At 46.1% G+C, this 16,721-nt stretch overlaps 1 protein-coding gene across 1 annotated transcript in view; it reads right to left on the bottom strand.

Annotated features, from left to right (window-relative positions):
- LOC144496740 (tenascin-like) overlaps positions 1 to 16,721 on the bottom strand; it is a 175,307-nt gene that overhangs the window by 28,001 nt on the left and 130,585 nt on the right. Inside the window, exons 17-22 of the mRNA XM_078217252.1 lie at positions 14,758 to 15,057; positions 10,776 to 11,075; positions 7,865 to 8,164; positions 5,560 to 5,844; positions 4,981 to 5,288; positions 1,175 to 1,439 (exon numbers count right to left, since the gene is read on the bottom strand). Of these exons, the coding sequence (XP_078073378.1) occupies positions 1,175 to 1,439; positions 4,981 to 5,288; positions 5,560 to 5,844; positions 7,865 to 8,164; positions 10,776 to 11,075; positions 14,758 to 15,057 (1,758 nt within the window). The remainder of the gene's footprint in view (positions 1 to 1,174; positions 1,440 to 4,980; positions 5,289 to 5,559; positions 5,845 to 7,864; positions 8,165 to 10,775; positions 11,076 to 14,757; positions 15,058 to 16,721) is intronic.

The raw sequence follows: 16,721 nt of genomic DNA, 5'->3' as shown, positions 1-16,721 counted from the left end.
CTGACAGGAGTCACCAACATCAGCCAGCCATCTGACCCAGGAGTGCTGGATAATAACAAACTTTAGATTCATTCCCAACAGAAAGGAAATAGAAAACCTCACCAGGAATGGGAATGAGAGTGATGATAAGGAATGGGAATGAGAGTGATGATAAGGAATGGGAATGAGAGAGATGACAAGGAATGGGAGTTGAAGAGATGACAGAGTGGCACGGTGGCACAGTGGGTTAGCACTGCTGCCTCACAGCGCCAGGGACCCGGGTTCGATTCCAGCCTCGGGTAACTGTCTGTGCGGAGTTTGCACGTTCTCCCCGTGTCTGCGTGGGTTTCCTCCGGATGCTCCGGTTTCCTCCCACATTCCAAAGATGTACAGGTTAGGTGGATTGGCCATGCTAAATTGACCCTTAATGTCAAGGGGATAGGGCCTGGGTGGGATTGTTGTTGGTGCAGGCTTGACGGGCCGAATGGCCTCCTTCTGCACTGTAGGGCTTCTATGATTTAATGACAAGGAATGGGAATTGAAGAAATGATAAGGAATGGGAATTGAGTTTTTAAAAAATATTTAATCTTGGGACGTGGGTGTTGCTGGCTAAGCCAGCATTTATTACCCTTCTCTAATTGCCCCTTAAGATGATGGTGAGCTGCCTTCTTGAACCTGCTGCAGCTCCAGTGGTGTGGGCACAGCCACTGTGCTTTATTTCCCCGTGGTTGTTTGGTACAACTGAATGGCAATTGTTAGGCAGTTTCCGAGGACAATTAAGAGTCACCCACAGGGAATGAGAAAGGTAGAGATGACAAGGAATGGAATTGAAAGATCAGAATAAATGGGAATTAAACAGATAACAAGGAATGATTCAGAAATCATTCCTTGTTTTACAGTGTGACTATATATTTATATACAGGAATATATAGTAAGGAGAAACAAGAGACATCCCATAAACAAACAGCCAGAGAGAGGGGTAGAGAAATTTCAATGTTTGCACCAACAGGAGAGGAAAGTTGGTGCAATGAAACTTGCCACTCTGGTTTTTTGGAGAGGTAGGCCGAGGTTACCATGGTAACCGGGATGCTCTCTAGGAAATGAAAGTCCGGAAATATTTGCTCCCTTTGCGCCAAAGTGGGGCAATTAAACTATTTCTGGCCCAGACGGGAACCTCGCCGGGTGGCAGCGCTACCTGTGGTCGTCACGACGATGGAGAGCGGGCTGGTGTGACGGCCACCGGCCACTCCGTAGACGTAGATGGTGTACTTGGTGGTAGGCTTGAGGCCTAGGAGGATGTACGATCGCCGGTTCCCAGTCACCCTGAGCTTCTGCACCTCCTCGGAGCCCTGGGCTCTGAACTGAATGACGTAGGAGTCAAAGGGCCACTGCGTCGACCAGGAGAGCTCCACAGAGTCAGCCGTGATGTTAGAAACTGAGAGGCTGCCCAGAGCCCTCACCTGACCTGGTCTTGCACCTTCCTTCACTATGGAAACTGGAGGCAAGAGACAGAGACAAGGGGGTAAAATAGCAAATTTTAAAAAACACCAAAGCTTTGGCCTGGAAAAATGAAGGAGAACTTGTATTTCAATGGTTCTCTTCACCAGCCGAAGATATCTCAAAGACAGTGAAATATTTTTGAAGCGCAGTTCCTGTTGTGTTACCAATTTGTGCTCAGCCAGCTCCCGCAAAGAGCAATGATCAAATAATCTGTTTGTTAATGGCGTTGACTGAGGAATGATTATTGATCAGAGCCACAGGCAATAACTCCCTGGCTCTTCTTTGAAATAGTGGCTGTGGGATCTTTCCCATCCACCTGAGAGGGCAGATGGGCACCTTGGTTTAACGCTTCATCTGAAAGATGGCACCTCTGATGCTGCAGCTCTCCCTGGGAGTGTCAGCCCCGATCATGTGTGATTCCTAGAGCGAGGACTCAATTCCCCTGACACAGGAGCAGCGCTGAACATCATTGCATCATGAACTCTTTTGGTCTACCCACCGGCTTATGGAGACATGTGGGCATGGGGGGGCAGCGCGGAGAGGAATCCGCAATGTCGGGGAATGAGCTATAAGGAAGGTCTGGAGACCTGGGTTATTCACCCCAGAAAATGCTGCCTCTGAGATATGAGCCTCTGAGAGGTTTTAGGATTGATTTGATGAATTTATATTACTTTATCCTTTACTGTGAAAATAGGACAAGAAGACACAAGTTAAAATTAGGAAGCGGTAATTGGAGCAGTGATATCAAGAGATCCTTTCCTACACTTTGTGCGATGATGGGAAATGGTCCATGTTGAACCTGAAGTCCTTGATTGACAACACTGTATTAACAAGCTCAGAAACAGGCCATTCAGCCCATCTGACCAATGCTGGCTTTCATGACAAGACTTCCACACAAGACTTCTCGATCCCATCACCTGCATCTTCCACACACTGAAGAACCAACTTACAGGTTAGCAGCATTGAGCTTATTCTAAAATGGAAGTGGTTACTACAGTAGCGGGGTTGGCTACAGGTTGAATTGGGTGGGGGAGGTGGGATGCCGGTTGGGTGGGGGGGATATTCCCCAGTGCGCACACAGTAGTTTAACCCCTCGTATTATCGTACGGTACCTGTAGTGGAAGTCACAAAGGTCATCAGCTTTGTGATTTGGCTTTCAAAGACCCCATAGAGGTAGATGGTGTATTTGGTGCTAGGCCTGAGGCCTGTGATGATGAATGTTCTCTGACCTCCAGCCACGGTCAGGTTCCTCATGCTCGGGGAGCCGTGGGCTCGATACTGGATCAGAAAGAACTCGTAGACCCGCTCCACTGTCCAGGAGAGCTGGAGGGAGTCGGGGCTGACATTAGATACGCCAGGTCTGACTGGGACCCCTGGCATTGGACTAACTTCACCTGCTGAGGCTAAAAGAGAAAAAAGTAGGTGAGAATTATGAAAGCGGCCCCAAAGCTGTCACCGAAAAACAGAATCATTGAGCAGTTATCGCGCAGGAGGAGGTCATTCGGCCCATCATATCTGGGCTGGCTCTCTGCAGGAGCAATTCAACTCGTGCCACTTTCTAACCTTCTCCGTGTAGCTCTGCAAATCTTTTGTCTTCAGGAAAATAATCTGAATCTCTTTTGAAAGCCTTGATTGAATCTGCCTCCACCGCACTCTCAGGCTGTTAATTCCAGGCCTGAAACACTCGCAGCATGAAAAAGTTTTTCCTTACCTCACCTTTGCTTCTCATTTTGCCAATTACTCTGCCGTCTGGTTTCCGATCCTTCTGCCATTGAGTTTCTCCCTGTCTACTCTGTCCAAACCCCCCATGATTTTGAACACCTCCATCAGTGAACCACAGTTCGTTTCTTTGGAGGGCCACATTTGAAGCTCTCAGTTATTGACTGATTGATGCAAAGAGGTGAATGTTTTCTTTTACGCAGGGTGCTGTGCTCCGTAAAGTGTTGCTTGAAAGGGCAGTGGAGGCAGATTCAATTGTAACTGTCAAGAGGGAGTTGGGTGAGTGCTTACAAAGGATATGGGATAGCACAGGGGCATGGGATTAACTGGGGAGCTCTTTCAGAGACTGGCACAGTCATGATGGGCCAAAGGGCCTCCTCTTTTTGCTCTGTAGGATGCTGAGAGTTCTGTACATTATTGGAAGATCTGGAACTGGAAGCTCGGCTGAAAGGCAGACTTGGCAATGCAGTTTCAGGCTAGGTTTCTCACGCAGCCACAGAGTACAAACCAGCACTGGACTAGCCTGTGAGCAGGGAGCTGACACAGCCTGTCAGATATGCAGAGAAACCAGGCAGAGTCTGTGACAGTCTCAGGCAAGGTAACAAAACCACTGAGATATCTTCAACTGACCCAGAATAAGGAACAAGCCACTGAAAGGAATGTGGCCTCAAGGTCCCGGAAAGACCTCGAGTCAATCAATGGAGTTTGGAAAACCAGAAATTGCAGGAAGAATGGCACCGAGAACCATCCTGATCATTTAAAGGATGAAGAATGGTGGAAAAAGAGAGAGAGAGGTGGGTGGGGGGTGGGGGGGGATTGAATTTTCAGTGAGACAAAATGAAACCAAGTGATATGGAGAGAAACAAGGAGTTAAAATGCTGCATCAGATTCTTCTGGAATGGAAAGAAAACTGGGAGAACTCACAGGGAATGGGAAGTGGAGAGATGACAAGGAATGGGAATTATAGAGATGATAAGGAATGGGAAATGGAGAGATGACATGGAATGGGAATAGAGAGATGACAAGGAATGGGAATTGGAGAGATGACAAGGAATGGGAATTGGAGAGATGACAAGGAATGGGAATTATAGAGATGATAAGGAATGGGAATTATAGAGATGATAAGGAATGGGAAATGGAGAGATGACATGGAATGGGAATTGGAGAGATGACAAGGAATGGGAATTGGAGAGATGACAAGGAATGGGAATTATAGAGATGATAAGGAATGGGAATTGGAGAGATGATAAGGAATGGGAATTGGAGAGATGACAAGGAATGGGAATTGGAGAGTTGACAAGGAATGGGAAATGGAGAGATGACATGGAATGGGAATTGGAGAGATGATAAGGAATGGAAATTGGAGAGATGACAAGGAATGGGAATTATAGAGATGATAAGGAATGAGATCGGATCATTCCTTGGTTGGGGGCTGGACTCTATACTTATATAGAGGGTATGAATATACAATAGAGAGAGAGTTTCCCAGACAGAGAGGTAAGTCTTCTGTCATGCAGAGAAATGGCAGGAACCACCTCCCCCGTGCAAGCTTTATAGAGCTTGGTGTTGAGATGACTTCAGGACTCAAAGCCCATGTCTGAAGCCTGCAGCCCACTCCCCATGAACCACACCAACATGTCGTAGGCTTCAGCCTTCAGGCCAGAGACATCCTGCTGAACTACTGAGATCTGACTGCAGTGGCGCTATTTAAGAAGGAAATATTTGTCTTCCCCATTCCAGAAGGGCTGAGGAAATATTTCCTATCAGATCTTCCATTGCAGCCGGTGTACCTTTGGTGGTGGCAGCTGTGGATAGGGGGGTTGTGTGACGGCCGCTGGAAACACCGTAGAGGTAGAAGGTGTACTTGGTAGTAGGCCTGAGGCCTGTGATGGTGTGCGATCGACTGTGGCCACTCAGGGACAGTTTCTGCACCTCCTCCGACCCTTGGGCTCTGTACTGCACGGCGTAGGAATCAAAGTCCCTCTTGGTGAACCAGGAGAGCCTAACCGAGTGAGGCGTCAGGGGCAGAGCGGAAAGGCCGCCTAACTCCACCGTCTGGCTGGGCTCCGTGACAATGGCTCCTGTGGAAGCTATAACAACAACAGCAACAACAGCTTGCATTTATCTAGCACTCTTGAAAGGAGTAAAATGCCCCATTGAGTGCGGGCTACCATTAAATCCCAATCTAGCTTTGCTTATGGACACACACACACACACACACACACACACACACACACACACACACACACACCATCCTGTGGTGCGCCGAGAAAATAGGAATAAATAACTTGCGTAGAAAACAGAGTTTAAAAAAAAGTGAACATGAACATACTCCTCATATTGATTTTTAAAAAAAAATACCTGCGGTGGTCACTATACTGGTCAGTGGCTTTGTGCGCTGGCCCTTAGTGACCCCATAGAGATGGACAGTGTAGACGGTGGTAGGCCTCAGGCCTTTGACGAAGGAGGACCGCTGGTCGCCAGCCACTGTGAGGTTGTGCACTCGCCGGGGCTCCGCAGCGCTGCTGTACTGGATCAGAAAGGAATCAAAGCCTTTGCTCGCCATCCAAGAGAGTTTGAAGGACTGAGTCGTGATGTGAGAGACAGAAGTGTCACCAAGTTTACTTGGCTTCACAGTGTCTTTAACTGTGGAGACTAAGAAAGGGGGAATAAAAAGGGGACATATTACTGGGCGGCAATGCCGATCTTGAAGCCTAAATGGCAGGCTCCAGGTGGTTACCGAGTTCCAGTCACAGCCTGCATGTCCAAACAAACATGGACGGCACCAGTCGCCAACAGCCAGTTCCTCAGAGAAACACTTCATCAATGGAAGTGAAGAGGCTTTAGAGCAAACACAGGAACAGGAGCATGCCCAGTCCGCAGCTCGTCTGCACTGCTACTCAACCAGTTTACATCTGACTTTGGTTTTTAATTACCCTATTTGACCCATCTTAATGTTTGTCATTTTCATAAATGACCTGGATGAGGAAGTGGAGGGATGGGTTGGTAAGTTTGCCGACGACACGAAGGTTGGTGGTGTTGTGGATAGTTTGGAGGGATGTCAGAAGCTGCAGCGTGACATAGATAGGATGCAAGACTGGGCGGAGAAGTGGCAGATGGACTTCAACCCAGATAAATGTGTAGTGGTCCATTTTGGCAGGTCAAATGGGATGAAGGAGTATAATATCAAGGGTAAGACACTTAGCAGTGTAGAGGATCAGAAGGACCTTGGGGTCCGGGTCCATAGGACTCTTAAATCGGCCTCACAGGTAGAGGAGATGGTTAAGAAGGCGTATGGTGTGCTGGCCTTCATCAATCGAGGGATTGAGTTTAGGAGTCGGGAGATAATGATGCAGCTTTATAAGACCCTCGTCAGAGCCAACTTGGAGTACTGTGCTCAGTTCTGGTCGCCTCATTACAGGAGGGATGTGGAAATGATTGAAAGGGTGCAGAGAAGATTTACAAGGATGTTGCCTGGATTGGGTGGCATGCCTTATGAGGATAGGCTGAGGGAGCTCGGTCTTTTCTCCTTGGAGAGACGAAGGATGAGAGGTGACCTGATAGAGGTGTACAAGATGTTGAGAGGTATAGATCGGGTGGATTCTCCGAGGCTTTTTCCCAGGGCTGAAATGGCTGCTACGAGAGGACACAGGTTTAAGGTGCTGGGGAGTAGGTACAGAGGAGATGTCAGGGGTAAGTTTTTCACTCAGAGGGTGGTGGGTGAGTGGAATCAGCTGCCGTCAATGGTGGTGGAGGCAAACTCGATAGGGTCTTTTAAGAGACTTCCGGATGAGTACATGGGACTTAATAGGATTGAGGGTTATAGGTAAGCCTATATATAAGCCTAGGTAGGTAGGGACATGACCGGCGCAACTTGTGGGCCGAAGGGCCTGTTTGTGCTGTATTCTTTCTATGTTCTATGTTAAACTCACTTGCCCCTATCCAACAAATTTCTTGCAGCCTCAAAAGCACGAACTGTCCCACTTTGGGCAAGAGAGGTCCAGATCTGGTTTCAGCCCTGAACGGCCTTGCTCAAATTTTAAGATGATTCCGCATTTCCGATTCCTGACCATTTTATCTCTTATCAATTAATTTCACTACACCGATCATATCTTCTAAACTCAAGGGATCAGGCCAAGATGATTCAAATTTATCCTCATCATTAACCCACTAATCGTAGAAAAACCCTGAATGTTAAAACTAAATTCTACGATCTGAAGTTTGCCTTCACTTTCCTCGTGGTTCTTGAATTGTATAAAAAGGTTCAAATTGTAAATCCAGCACAAATTGAATACACTGAGATAATAAAGAGAACAAATGTTTCACCTTCAAATTCTCGGCTGGAAATCCTGGGTTACAACCCCCCACCTCCCTCTAAACCATGTCCCCCCACCATCATCCCTCCCATTGGTGCCCTGGACATGACTGGTACAGTCTCATATAGAGAGAGAAGGCTTGTATCTATGGCAACAGAGGGGTAATATATCGACAATGACTTCCATTGGAGCTGTGCAAGTTAAAAGGAGCACACAAACCGTTGACTTTGGCCCTCACTCATTTTCTTGATTAATTGCCCGCATCTCACTGCTCTGTCAGGGAAAAAGGAATAGCTTTCATTTTTCGAACTGAGGAAGCAACAGGAATACAAAGTTTTGAGTGGAAGTACCTGAGGTGTTGGCGGAAGTGGTCAGTAGCTTGGTGCGTTGGCCACCAGACACCCCGTAGAGATAGAGCCTGTAAACGGTGGTAGGCCTCAGGCCTGTGATGACGGTGAATCGACGGTCACCGGTTACCGTGAGGTTTCTCACATTCTCAGAGCCCTCGAGCCCGTATTCGATGAGAAAGGAATCATAAGTCCTCCCTGTTTTCCAGGAGAGTTCGAGGGAGTGGGCCGTGACCTTAGACACTGAGACATTGTCCAAAACCACCACCGAGGTCGGTCTCTGAGCCTCTTTATCTGTGGAGACTACAATTTAAAATAAAATAACGATCGTTAATCTGGTCAGACCTTGAGGAGAAAGATAGAGTGAATTCTGGACAGGAAATGGAGGAAAAGCAAACCCCAATGAGGAGAGATAGAGAGAGGAACAATCTTTAATTGGTTAAAGATTCCTGCCTTGCACTCCAGCATTGACCAAGCATTTAGCTGATTAAAGATGCTTTGAAAGTCAATGCTGCTTCAAGAAATAGAAGATTTATTAGCACCTCACCAGCAACTAAAGGAGATTGTGAGAACAACAAACGGCATTTATCTAGCACCATTAGAGTCGTCAACGACCTAAGGAAGATCATGGGAGCATTTTCAGATGGAACCCTTGAATCATCTTAAGAGATTTCAGAACAAGTAACTATTAGCTAGGCCAAAGAAATAGGATTTAAGGAGCTTATCAAAAAAGAAACATGAATATCTGACTGTCTGGTTCGCCGACTACCCCCTTGCCCACTGACTGGAACATTAAGTTTCTCATTCCATCACAGTTATCGGTCCAGAGTGATTGACATCACCGTGGCAACCCATGGAAGTCTGGCAATTGAGGCAAGAGAGAGAGAGCATAACAACAGCTTGTAATCCCATTGGAGATGAGAAGAAAAAGCCGATTAAAATATTTTCCCACAGAAAGGCATTGAGTGAGAAATGAGGAAAATATTTTTCACTGTCTGGCCGTGGTGAAAGACGGAGAATGGAGATATTTCACCGGGAATCGCGGTGGCGATTGGGTGAACAATAGGTACCTCTTGTGGTGATTACCACTGTCGATGGTGCTGAGCGTTGGCCTCTGGAAATCCCATAGACATAGATGGTGTATTTGGTGTTAGGCCTCAGGCCTGTGATGAGGTAGGAGCGCCGATGGGAAGCCACCGTCAGATTCTGCACGCTCTGGGAGCCCTGGGCTCTGTACTGGATCAGGAAGGAGCCAAAGACCAACTGTGTCGTCCAGGAGATCCGCACCGAGTGCGCAGTCACCTCGGAAACGGAAAGAGCGCCGAGCTTAATGGGTTTGACAGCGTCTTTATCTGCGGAGGCTTGAAGGAGGAGGGAGGGGAGGAAGGAACAGAAGGAAAATATTCACCAGAGGTTCGAGTCTGAATCCAGGCAACAAAGTCAGAGAAAACCTGTAGAAACTCCTGGATGCTAAAGTCAACCTCCCTCACTACCACATATTTAGTTTAACCATAAATTACAAACTGTAAACAATGTAACCGTGGGGATGGGATTGTATTATCCGCATAGTGTGACAGGGAATGTTTTACAGGAACTTTGTGGGACATGTACAGGGAGAGAGTGCGCCAGATGCTGAAGAGTTTAATACCAGCTCTTCACTGTAAACTTGGGATGTCATTACAGTGCTAAAAAGAATGGCTTTGATTGGATCGAATTCCTCATTTTAAGTTAAGATTTTTAAAGTTTATTTATTTGTGTCACAAATTGGAAAGTAGTAGAAAATCCCCCATTCGCCACATTCCGGTGCCTGTTCGGGTATACTGGGGAGAATTTAGCCTGGTCAATGGACCTAGCCAACATGTGTGGGAGGAAACCGGAGCAACCGGAGGAAGCCCACGCAGACATGGGGAGAACGTGCAAACTCGGCACAGACAGTGACCCGAGGCCGGAATTGAACCCGGGTCCCTGGCGCTGTGAGGCAGCAATGCTAACCACTGTGCATTCTTTCTCCAGCATCATCCCAGCATTCCTCACAGTGAAGTGAGCGGCCATTTTTATTCAGGACAATTAACAAAGAACAATGAGATTAATGAGGGGCTGATCCCAGCTGTGGTTCTGGGAGTTGAGATGTTAAACACCAACATCAAACTTGCATTAATTTTGTGCCTTTAATATCAGAAGATCAGCCAGGATACCAGGGATATTGGATGGGATACTCTAAGTATTTGACAGGACACCTTGCAGAGGACATTAGGAAATGGCGGACAATATACAAAATATTGACCAGAGCACCAGCGAGTACCGGGCAGGACCCTGGGAAATATATTCAGATAATATTAGCCAGTGTATTGGGAAAATTGGAGCAGTCTCCCGGAATACTGACTAGGGCACTGGGAATATTGGACGCGACATGGAGATTACTGGATAGAGCATCATAAATACTAGTAATATGTGATTGGATACAATAGAATATTGATTAAGGCACTGGAGCTTATTTGACTGTACAGTGTGGAATATCAGATAGGACACTTGCCTCAATTTCCTGCGATTGCTTTTCCCGAGTTGGATCAAACCAATCTAACACAGAAAAAGTTGGATCCAACAGGACAGAAAAGAAGCTTCATGCAGTTCAAGGAAGCAAATCTGTCAGCTTTGAATCCCCGTGGAAAGGGACACAACCTCCCCCGAGAGCCCAGCACATGCCTGGTACATTGGGCTCTGACACTGGGAGAGGCCCTGTATCTACGGCGACTGAGTGACTCATGTTAGACTTGTACAATTTCAAAACCAGAACGTCTGCGTCTGACATTTATCCCCACACAATTTATCTCATCCATCAGAGAAAAACGAAGGAAAAAACGAGGTGAGAAAGCAACAGAAATGACAACGTGTTAGTCGCTTTGCGTGGAAATACCTGAGGTGTTGGCGGAAGTGGTCAGTAACTTGGTGCGTTGGCCACCAGACACCCCGTAGAGATAAAGCCTGTAGGCAGTGGTAGGCCTCAGGCCTGTGATGACAGTGGACTGACGGTCACCAGTTACCGTGAGGTTTCTCACATTCTCAGAGCCCTCGATCCCATATTTGATGAGAAAGGAATCATAAGTCCTCTCTGTTTTCCAGGAGAATTCGAGGGAGTGGGCCGTGACCTTAGACACTGAGACATTGTCCAAAACCACCACCGAGGTCGGTCTCTGAGCCTCTTTATCTGTGGAGACTACAATTTAAAATACAAATAATGATCATTAATCCGGTCAGAGCTTGAGGAGAAAGATAGAGTGAATGTTGAACAGGAAATAGAGGAAAAGCAAACCCCAATAAGGAGAGATAAAGAGGGAACAATCTTTAATTGGTCAGTGATTCTCTCCTTCTATCCCAGTACGGAACTCACTTCAGCATTGATCGAGCATTTAGCTGATTAAAGATGCTTTGAAAGGCGGGTACAATTTTGTCTTTTAAAAAGCATTTAGACAGTTACATGGGTAAGATGGGTATTGAGGGATATGGGCCAAATGTGGGCAATTGGGATTAGCTTCGGGGTTTAAAAAACGGCGGCATGGACAAGTTGGGCCGAAGGGCCTGTTTCCATGCTATAAACCTCGATGACTCTATGACACAATGCTGCTTCAAGGAATAAAATATTTAACAGCACCTCACCAGCAGTTTAAGGAAATTGGGAAAACAACAAGGGAACTTCATTAACCTAGAATCATTAGAGTTCGGAATATCATTGGAGCATTTTCCGATGGAATTTGACACAATCACTTTAGGAGATTTCAGAACAAGTAACGATCAGTTTGGCCAAAGAGGTAGAATTCACAAAGCATCTTAAAACAGGAAAGCGAATTAGAGAGATTGAAGAATATTGGCAGGAGTGTAATAATGTCCATTATTACCATAGACCAGGTTCAGACGAGGTATGTTCTGAATCTCTTTAACCTTTATGTCACTGAAGCAAACAAGCACTGATAGACTGATAGGAAACTTTATCACAGCCTCAATAATCCCGTGGGGAGATCGTGCATCACGACAGCGAGAATTCAATGTCCGGGTCAGGGTCTTGTAAATCTAAAAGGAGCTGCACTGAATTCAGGACTGGGTTTATCTGATATCCAGCCCAGTTCAGTCTGTCAGGAATCCCCCGCTGGGAAATTTCCCCAGCTTCACACTGACACAAATAGTTCTGTCGGGACATCGCACATTAACAAGAGGGAGAATGAGAACGGAATTTACTGAAAATAAAACACAGACAACTGACCTGGAATAAACATGTGAAAACTTCCTGAAAGAAACCCAGGACACGCTGTCTGTTATTATCAGGAATGATGTTCCAGGATCACAGATTGATAGAGCACAGAAAGAGGCCATTCTGTCCATCTTGTGCATGCCAGATTTCTCAAATATCTATCCAATTAGTCGCACTGTGCTCACTCTTTCCCAGAGCCTTGTCAATTTTCACATTTAATTATTTATAGGAGTATTTTTGAAACATAACTATTCGATCTTCTTCCACCAACTTCTCAGTGTTTGTCCAGATTGTTGTGTAAAGAAATGTTTCCTCACGTCATCACTGATTCTTTTACCAATCACCTTCAATCTGTGTCCCCTTGATACCGACCCTCCTGCCACTGCAAACACAATCAGTGGTTACAGCAGAGAGAGGCCATTTGGCCCATTGTGTCCCTGTTGGATTCTCCAATGCTCCTCCCCTACCTTCTTGCCGGCAGCTCACCAAATCTCATTTTAGGAAATTATCCAAAATCCTTTTGAGGCCTGAATTAAATCTGCTCTCCCCACATTCTCAGGCAGTGCAGTCGTAAATATGGCAATTTATCCTCTGTCCATAAATCCTTCCAAGATTTTAAACCTCTCCTTCAAGTCTCCCCTTCACATTCTCTGCTCTAAGGAGAACAATGTGAGTTACTCCAGTCTCTCTCCAGAAATTAACTTCCCCCTCCCTGGAACTATTCTAGTCAATCTCCGCTGCTCCCTCTTTCCAAGGTTCCAACATTCTTCCCGAGGTGTGATTTCCAAAGGATAAAGAGATTGACAGAAACGAGGGGAAGCAGATTCCTCCTCTTTGAACATGTTCGTGAAGCACGGCGTAGTGGAAGAGCCTGAGATCAAGTCACAGACACATCATCATTCCCTTGGCCAATGGGGACCTTCAGCCACTGAGCGGGATGGAAAAGGTCAGCGATGGGAAAGTGGCCAGCTATGATGTGTCGCTGAGTTTCCTGCGAGAACAAACAGCACAAATTGATCAGGAGGAAGACATTGGGATGTCGCTGATTCACAAGGATGAACCACAGGAGGATATTTATACACAGCCCCCATCGAGGGGGTGTGTTATAAATATATGTGAGCCTGCAGGAAGGGATGAAACCAGATTTGAAAGCCTCAATCCCAACATGACTTGATAACTTCGTGCCATAGCTTGTGACTTTGCGACAGTGTACACACGAGTATCCAACTGTCCGGCTCTCTGACTAACTACACACTGAGTGGAAACCGGAGTTTCCCGTTCCATCATGTTTATCAGTCCAAGTCATCACCATAGCAACTGATAAAAGCTTTGCAATGGAAGAGAGACAGAGTAATGACAGCCTGTAATCCCATCGGAATGGGAAGAAAGCGTCAATGAAAATATTTTCCCTCAAAAGAACCCAGGCAAGAAACGAGGAAAATATTTTTCACTGTCTGGCCATGGTGAAAGACGGAGAATGGAGATATTTCACCAGGAATCGCGGTGGCGATTGGGTGAACAATAGGTACCTCTTGTGGTGATTACCACTGTCGATGGTGCTGAGTGTTGGCCTCTGGAAATCCCATAGACATAGATGGTGTATTTGGTGTTAGGCCTCAGGCCTGTGATGAGGTAGGAGCGCCGATGGGCAGTCACCGTCAGATTCCGCACGCTCCGGGAGCCCTGGGCTCTGTACTGGATCAGGAAGGAGCCAAAAACCAACTGTGTCGTCCAGGAGATCCGCACCGAGTGCGCAGTTACCTCGGAAATGGAAAGAGCGCTGAGCTTAATGGGTTTGACTGCGTCTTTATCCGTGGAGGCTTGAAGGAGGAGGTAAAGGAGGAACAGAGGGAAAATATTCACCAGAGGTTCGAGTCTGAATCCAGGGCAACAAAGTCACAGAAAAATCAGAGAGAGTCCAGCAGACAAAATTATTCCCACCAATTAGAATCACTTCTGTGTGACTCCCTACTCTATCTGTACAATACTCCTGGGACACATCCATGTCCCTCACTGCAGTATATTTAGTTTGACCATAAATGTACAAACTGTTTTCTGCATGGTAATATTAGTAACATACTACAATATATTATGGTACAATATAATTGCCTGTGTACTGGGAAATATTGGACAGGGCACCAGGATTATTGACCAGGACATGGGGAATATTGGAGCAGACAATGGGGAATATATGACAGGATGGTGCAGAATATTGAACCAGGAAACGGGAATATTGGATCGGGCGCCCTGCCATGTGTGTGAGATGATTGATTCCTGGCTTTTGGGTCAAACTGATCAACATATTTCAAACTGCAATAACTCGGACACGACAAAGAATCCTGGATTTCAGAGCAACAAATCTGTCAGCTTCGAATCCCGATGGACAGGGACACTCCCTCCCCGAGTGCCCAGCACGTGCCTGGTACATTAGGCTCTCGCTCTCGGGGAGGCTCTGTATCTATGGCGACAGTGTGATTCCTGTGGTGGGACCTGTACAAGTTCAAAACCAGAGCACACCCACTTCTGAGAATTGTCTCCAAACATTTTCCCTTATCTCATTGGTCTGTCAGAGTAAAATTAAGGAATAGATTTCATTTTCCAGGTGAAGAAGCAATACCCCTGACAAACTGTCACTCGTTTTTAGCAGAAATACCTGAGGTGTTGGCGGAAGTGGTCAGTAGCTTGGTGAGTTGGCCACCAGACACCCCGTAGAGATACAGCCTGTAGGCGGTGGTAGGCCTCAGGCCTGTGATGACAGTGGACCGACGGTCACCAGTTACCGTGAGGTTTCTCACATCCTCAGAGCCCTCGATCCCGTATTCGATGAGAAAGGAATCATAAGCCCTCTCTGTTTTCCAGGAGAGTTTGAGGGAGTGGGCCGTGACCTTAGACACTGAGACATTATCCAAAACCACCACCGAGGTCGGTTTCTGAGCCTCTTTATCTGTGGAGACTACAATTTAAAATAAAAATAACGATCGTTAATCTGGTCAGGCCTTGAGGAGAAAGATAGAGTGAATGTTGAACAGGAAATGGAGGAAAAGCAAACCCCAATAAGGAGAGGTAGAGAGAGGAACAATCTTTAATTGGTCAGAGATTCTCTCCTCTCTATCCCAGTACGGAACGCACTCCAGCACTGATCGAACACTTAGCTGATTAAAGATGCTTTGAAAGTCAATAGTACTTCATGGAATACAATATTTAACAGCACCTCATGAGCAGCTCAAGAAAATTCGGAAAACAACAAGGAAACTTGATTAATCTAGAATCATTAGAGTTCGGAATATTATTGGAGCATTTTTCGATGGAATTTGACACTGAGACACTGAAGAGGTTTCAGAACAAGTAACTATCAGTTTGGCCAAAGAGCAAGGATTCACAAAGCATCTTAAAACAGGAAAGCAAATTCGAGAGATTGAAGAATATTGGCAGGAGTGTAATAATGTCCATTATTACCATGTATAGACCAGGTTCAGACGAGGTATGTTCTGAATCTCTTTAACCTTTATGTCACTGAAGCAAACAAGCTCTGATAGACTGATAGGAAACTTTATCACAGCCTCAATAATCCCGTGGGGAGATCGTGCATCACGACAGCGAGAATTCAATGTCTGGGTCAGGGTCTTGTAAATCTAAAAGGAGCTGCACTGAATTCAGGACTGGGTTTATCTGATATCCAGCCCAGTTCAGTCTGTCAGGAATCCCCCGCTGGGAAATTTCCCCAGCTTCACACTGACACAAATAGTTCTGTCGGGACATCGCACATTAACAAGAGGGAGAATGAGAACGGAATTTACTGAAACTAAAACACAGACAACTGACCTGGAATAAACATGTGAAAACTTCCTGAAAAAAACCCAGGACAAGCTGTCTGTTATTATCAGGAATGATGATCCAGGATCACAGATTGATAGAGCACAGAAAGAGGCCATTCTGCCCATCTTGAGCATGCCAGATTTCTCATATATCTATCCAATTAGTCGCACTGTGCTCACTCTTTCCCAGAGCCTTGTCAATTTTCACATTTAATTATTTATCGGAGTATTTTTGAAACATAACTATTCGATCTTCTTCTACCAACTTCTCAGTGTTTGTCAAGATTGTTGTGTAAAGAACTGTTTCCTCACGTCATCTCTGATTCTTTTACCAATCACCTTCAAACTTTGTCCTCTGGTTACCGACCCTCCTGCCATCCCTTGGCCAATGATTTTGGTTCCAGCAGACGTCAGACGTTTTGGTTCCAGCAGACATCCAGCAGATGCCCTTGTCGGATGCTCCACTGCCCCTCCCCCAGCCCCTTCCCTGTAGGTCACCAAATCTCATTTCAGGAAATTATCCAAAATCCCACATTCTCAGGCAGTGCATTCGTAAATATGGCCATTTATCCTCTGTCCATAAACCGTTCCAAGATTTTAAACCTCTTCTTCAAGTCTCCCCTTCACATTCTCTGCTCTAAGGAGAACAATGTGAGTTACTCCAGTTTCTCCACAGAAATTAACTACCTCCTCCCTGGAACTCTTCCACTGCTCCCTCTTTCCAAGGCCCCAACATTCTTCCTAAAGTGTGATTTCCAAAGCATAAAGAGATTGACAGAAACGAGGGGAAGCAAATTCCTCC

The sequence above is a fragment of the Mustelus asterias genome, chromosome 8, assembly GCF_964213995.1.
Source record: "Mustelus asterias chromosome 8, sMusAst1.hap1.1, whole genome shotgun sequence".
Taxonomy (NCBI): domain Eukaryota; kingdom Metazoa; phylum Chordata; class Chondrichthyes; order Carcharhiniformes; family Triakidae; genus Mustelus; species Mustelus asterias.
The sequence above is the reverse complement of the archived record's forward strand: the minus strand, read 5'-3'. Positions and strand labels throughout refer to the sequence as shown.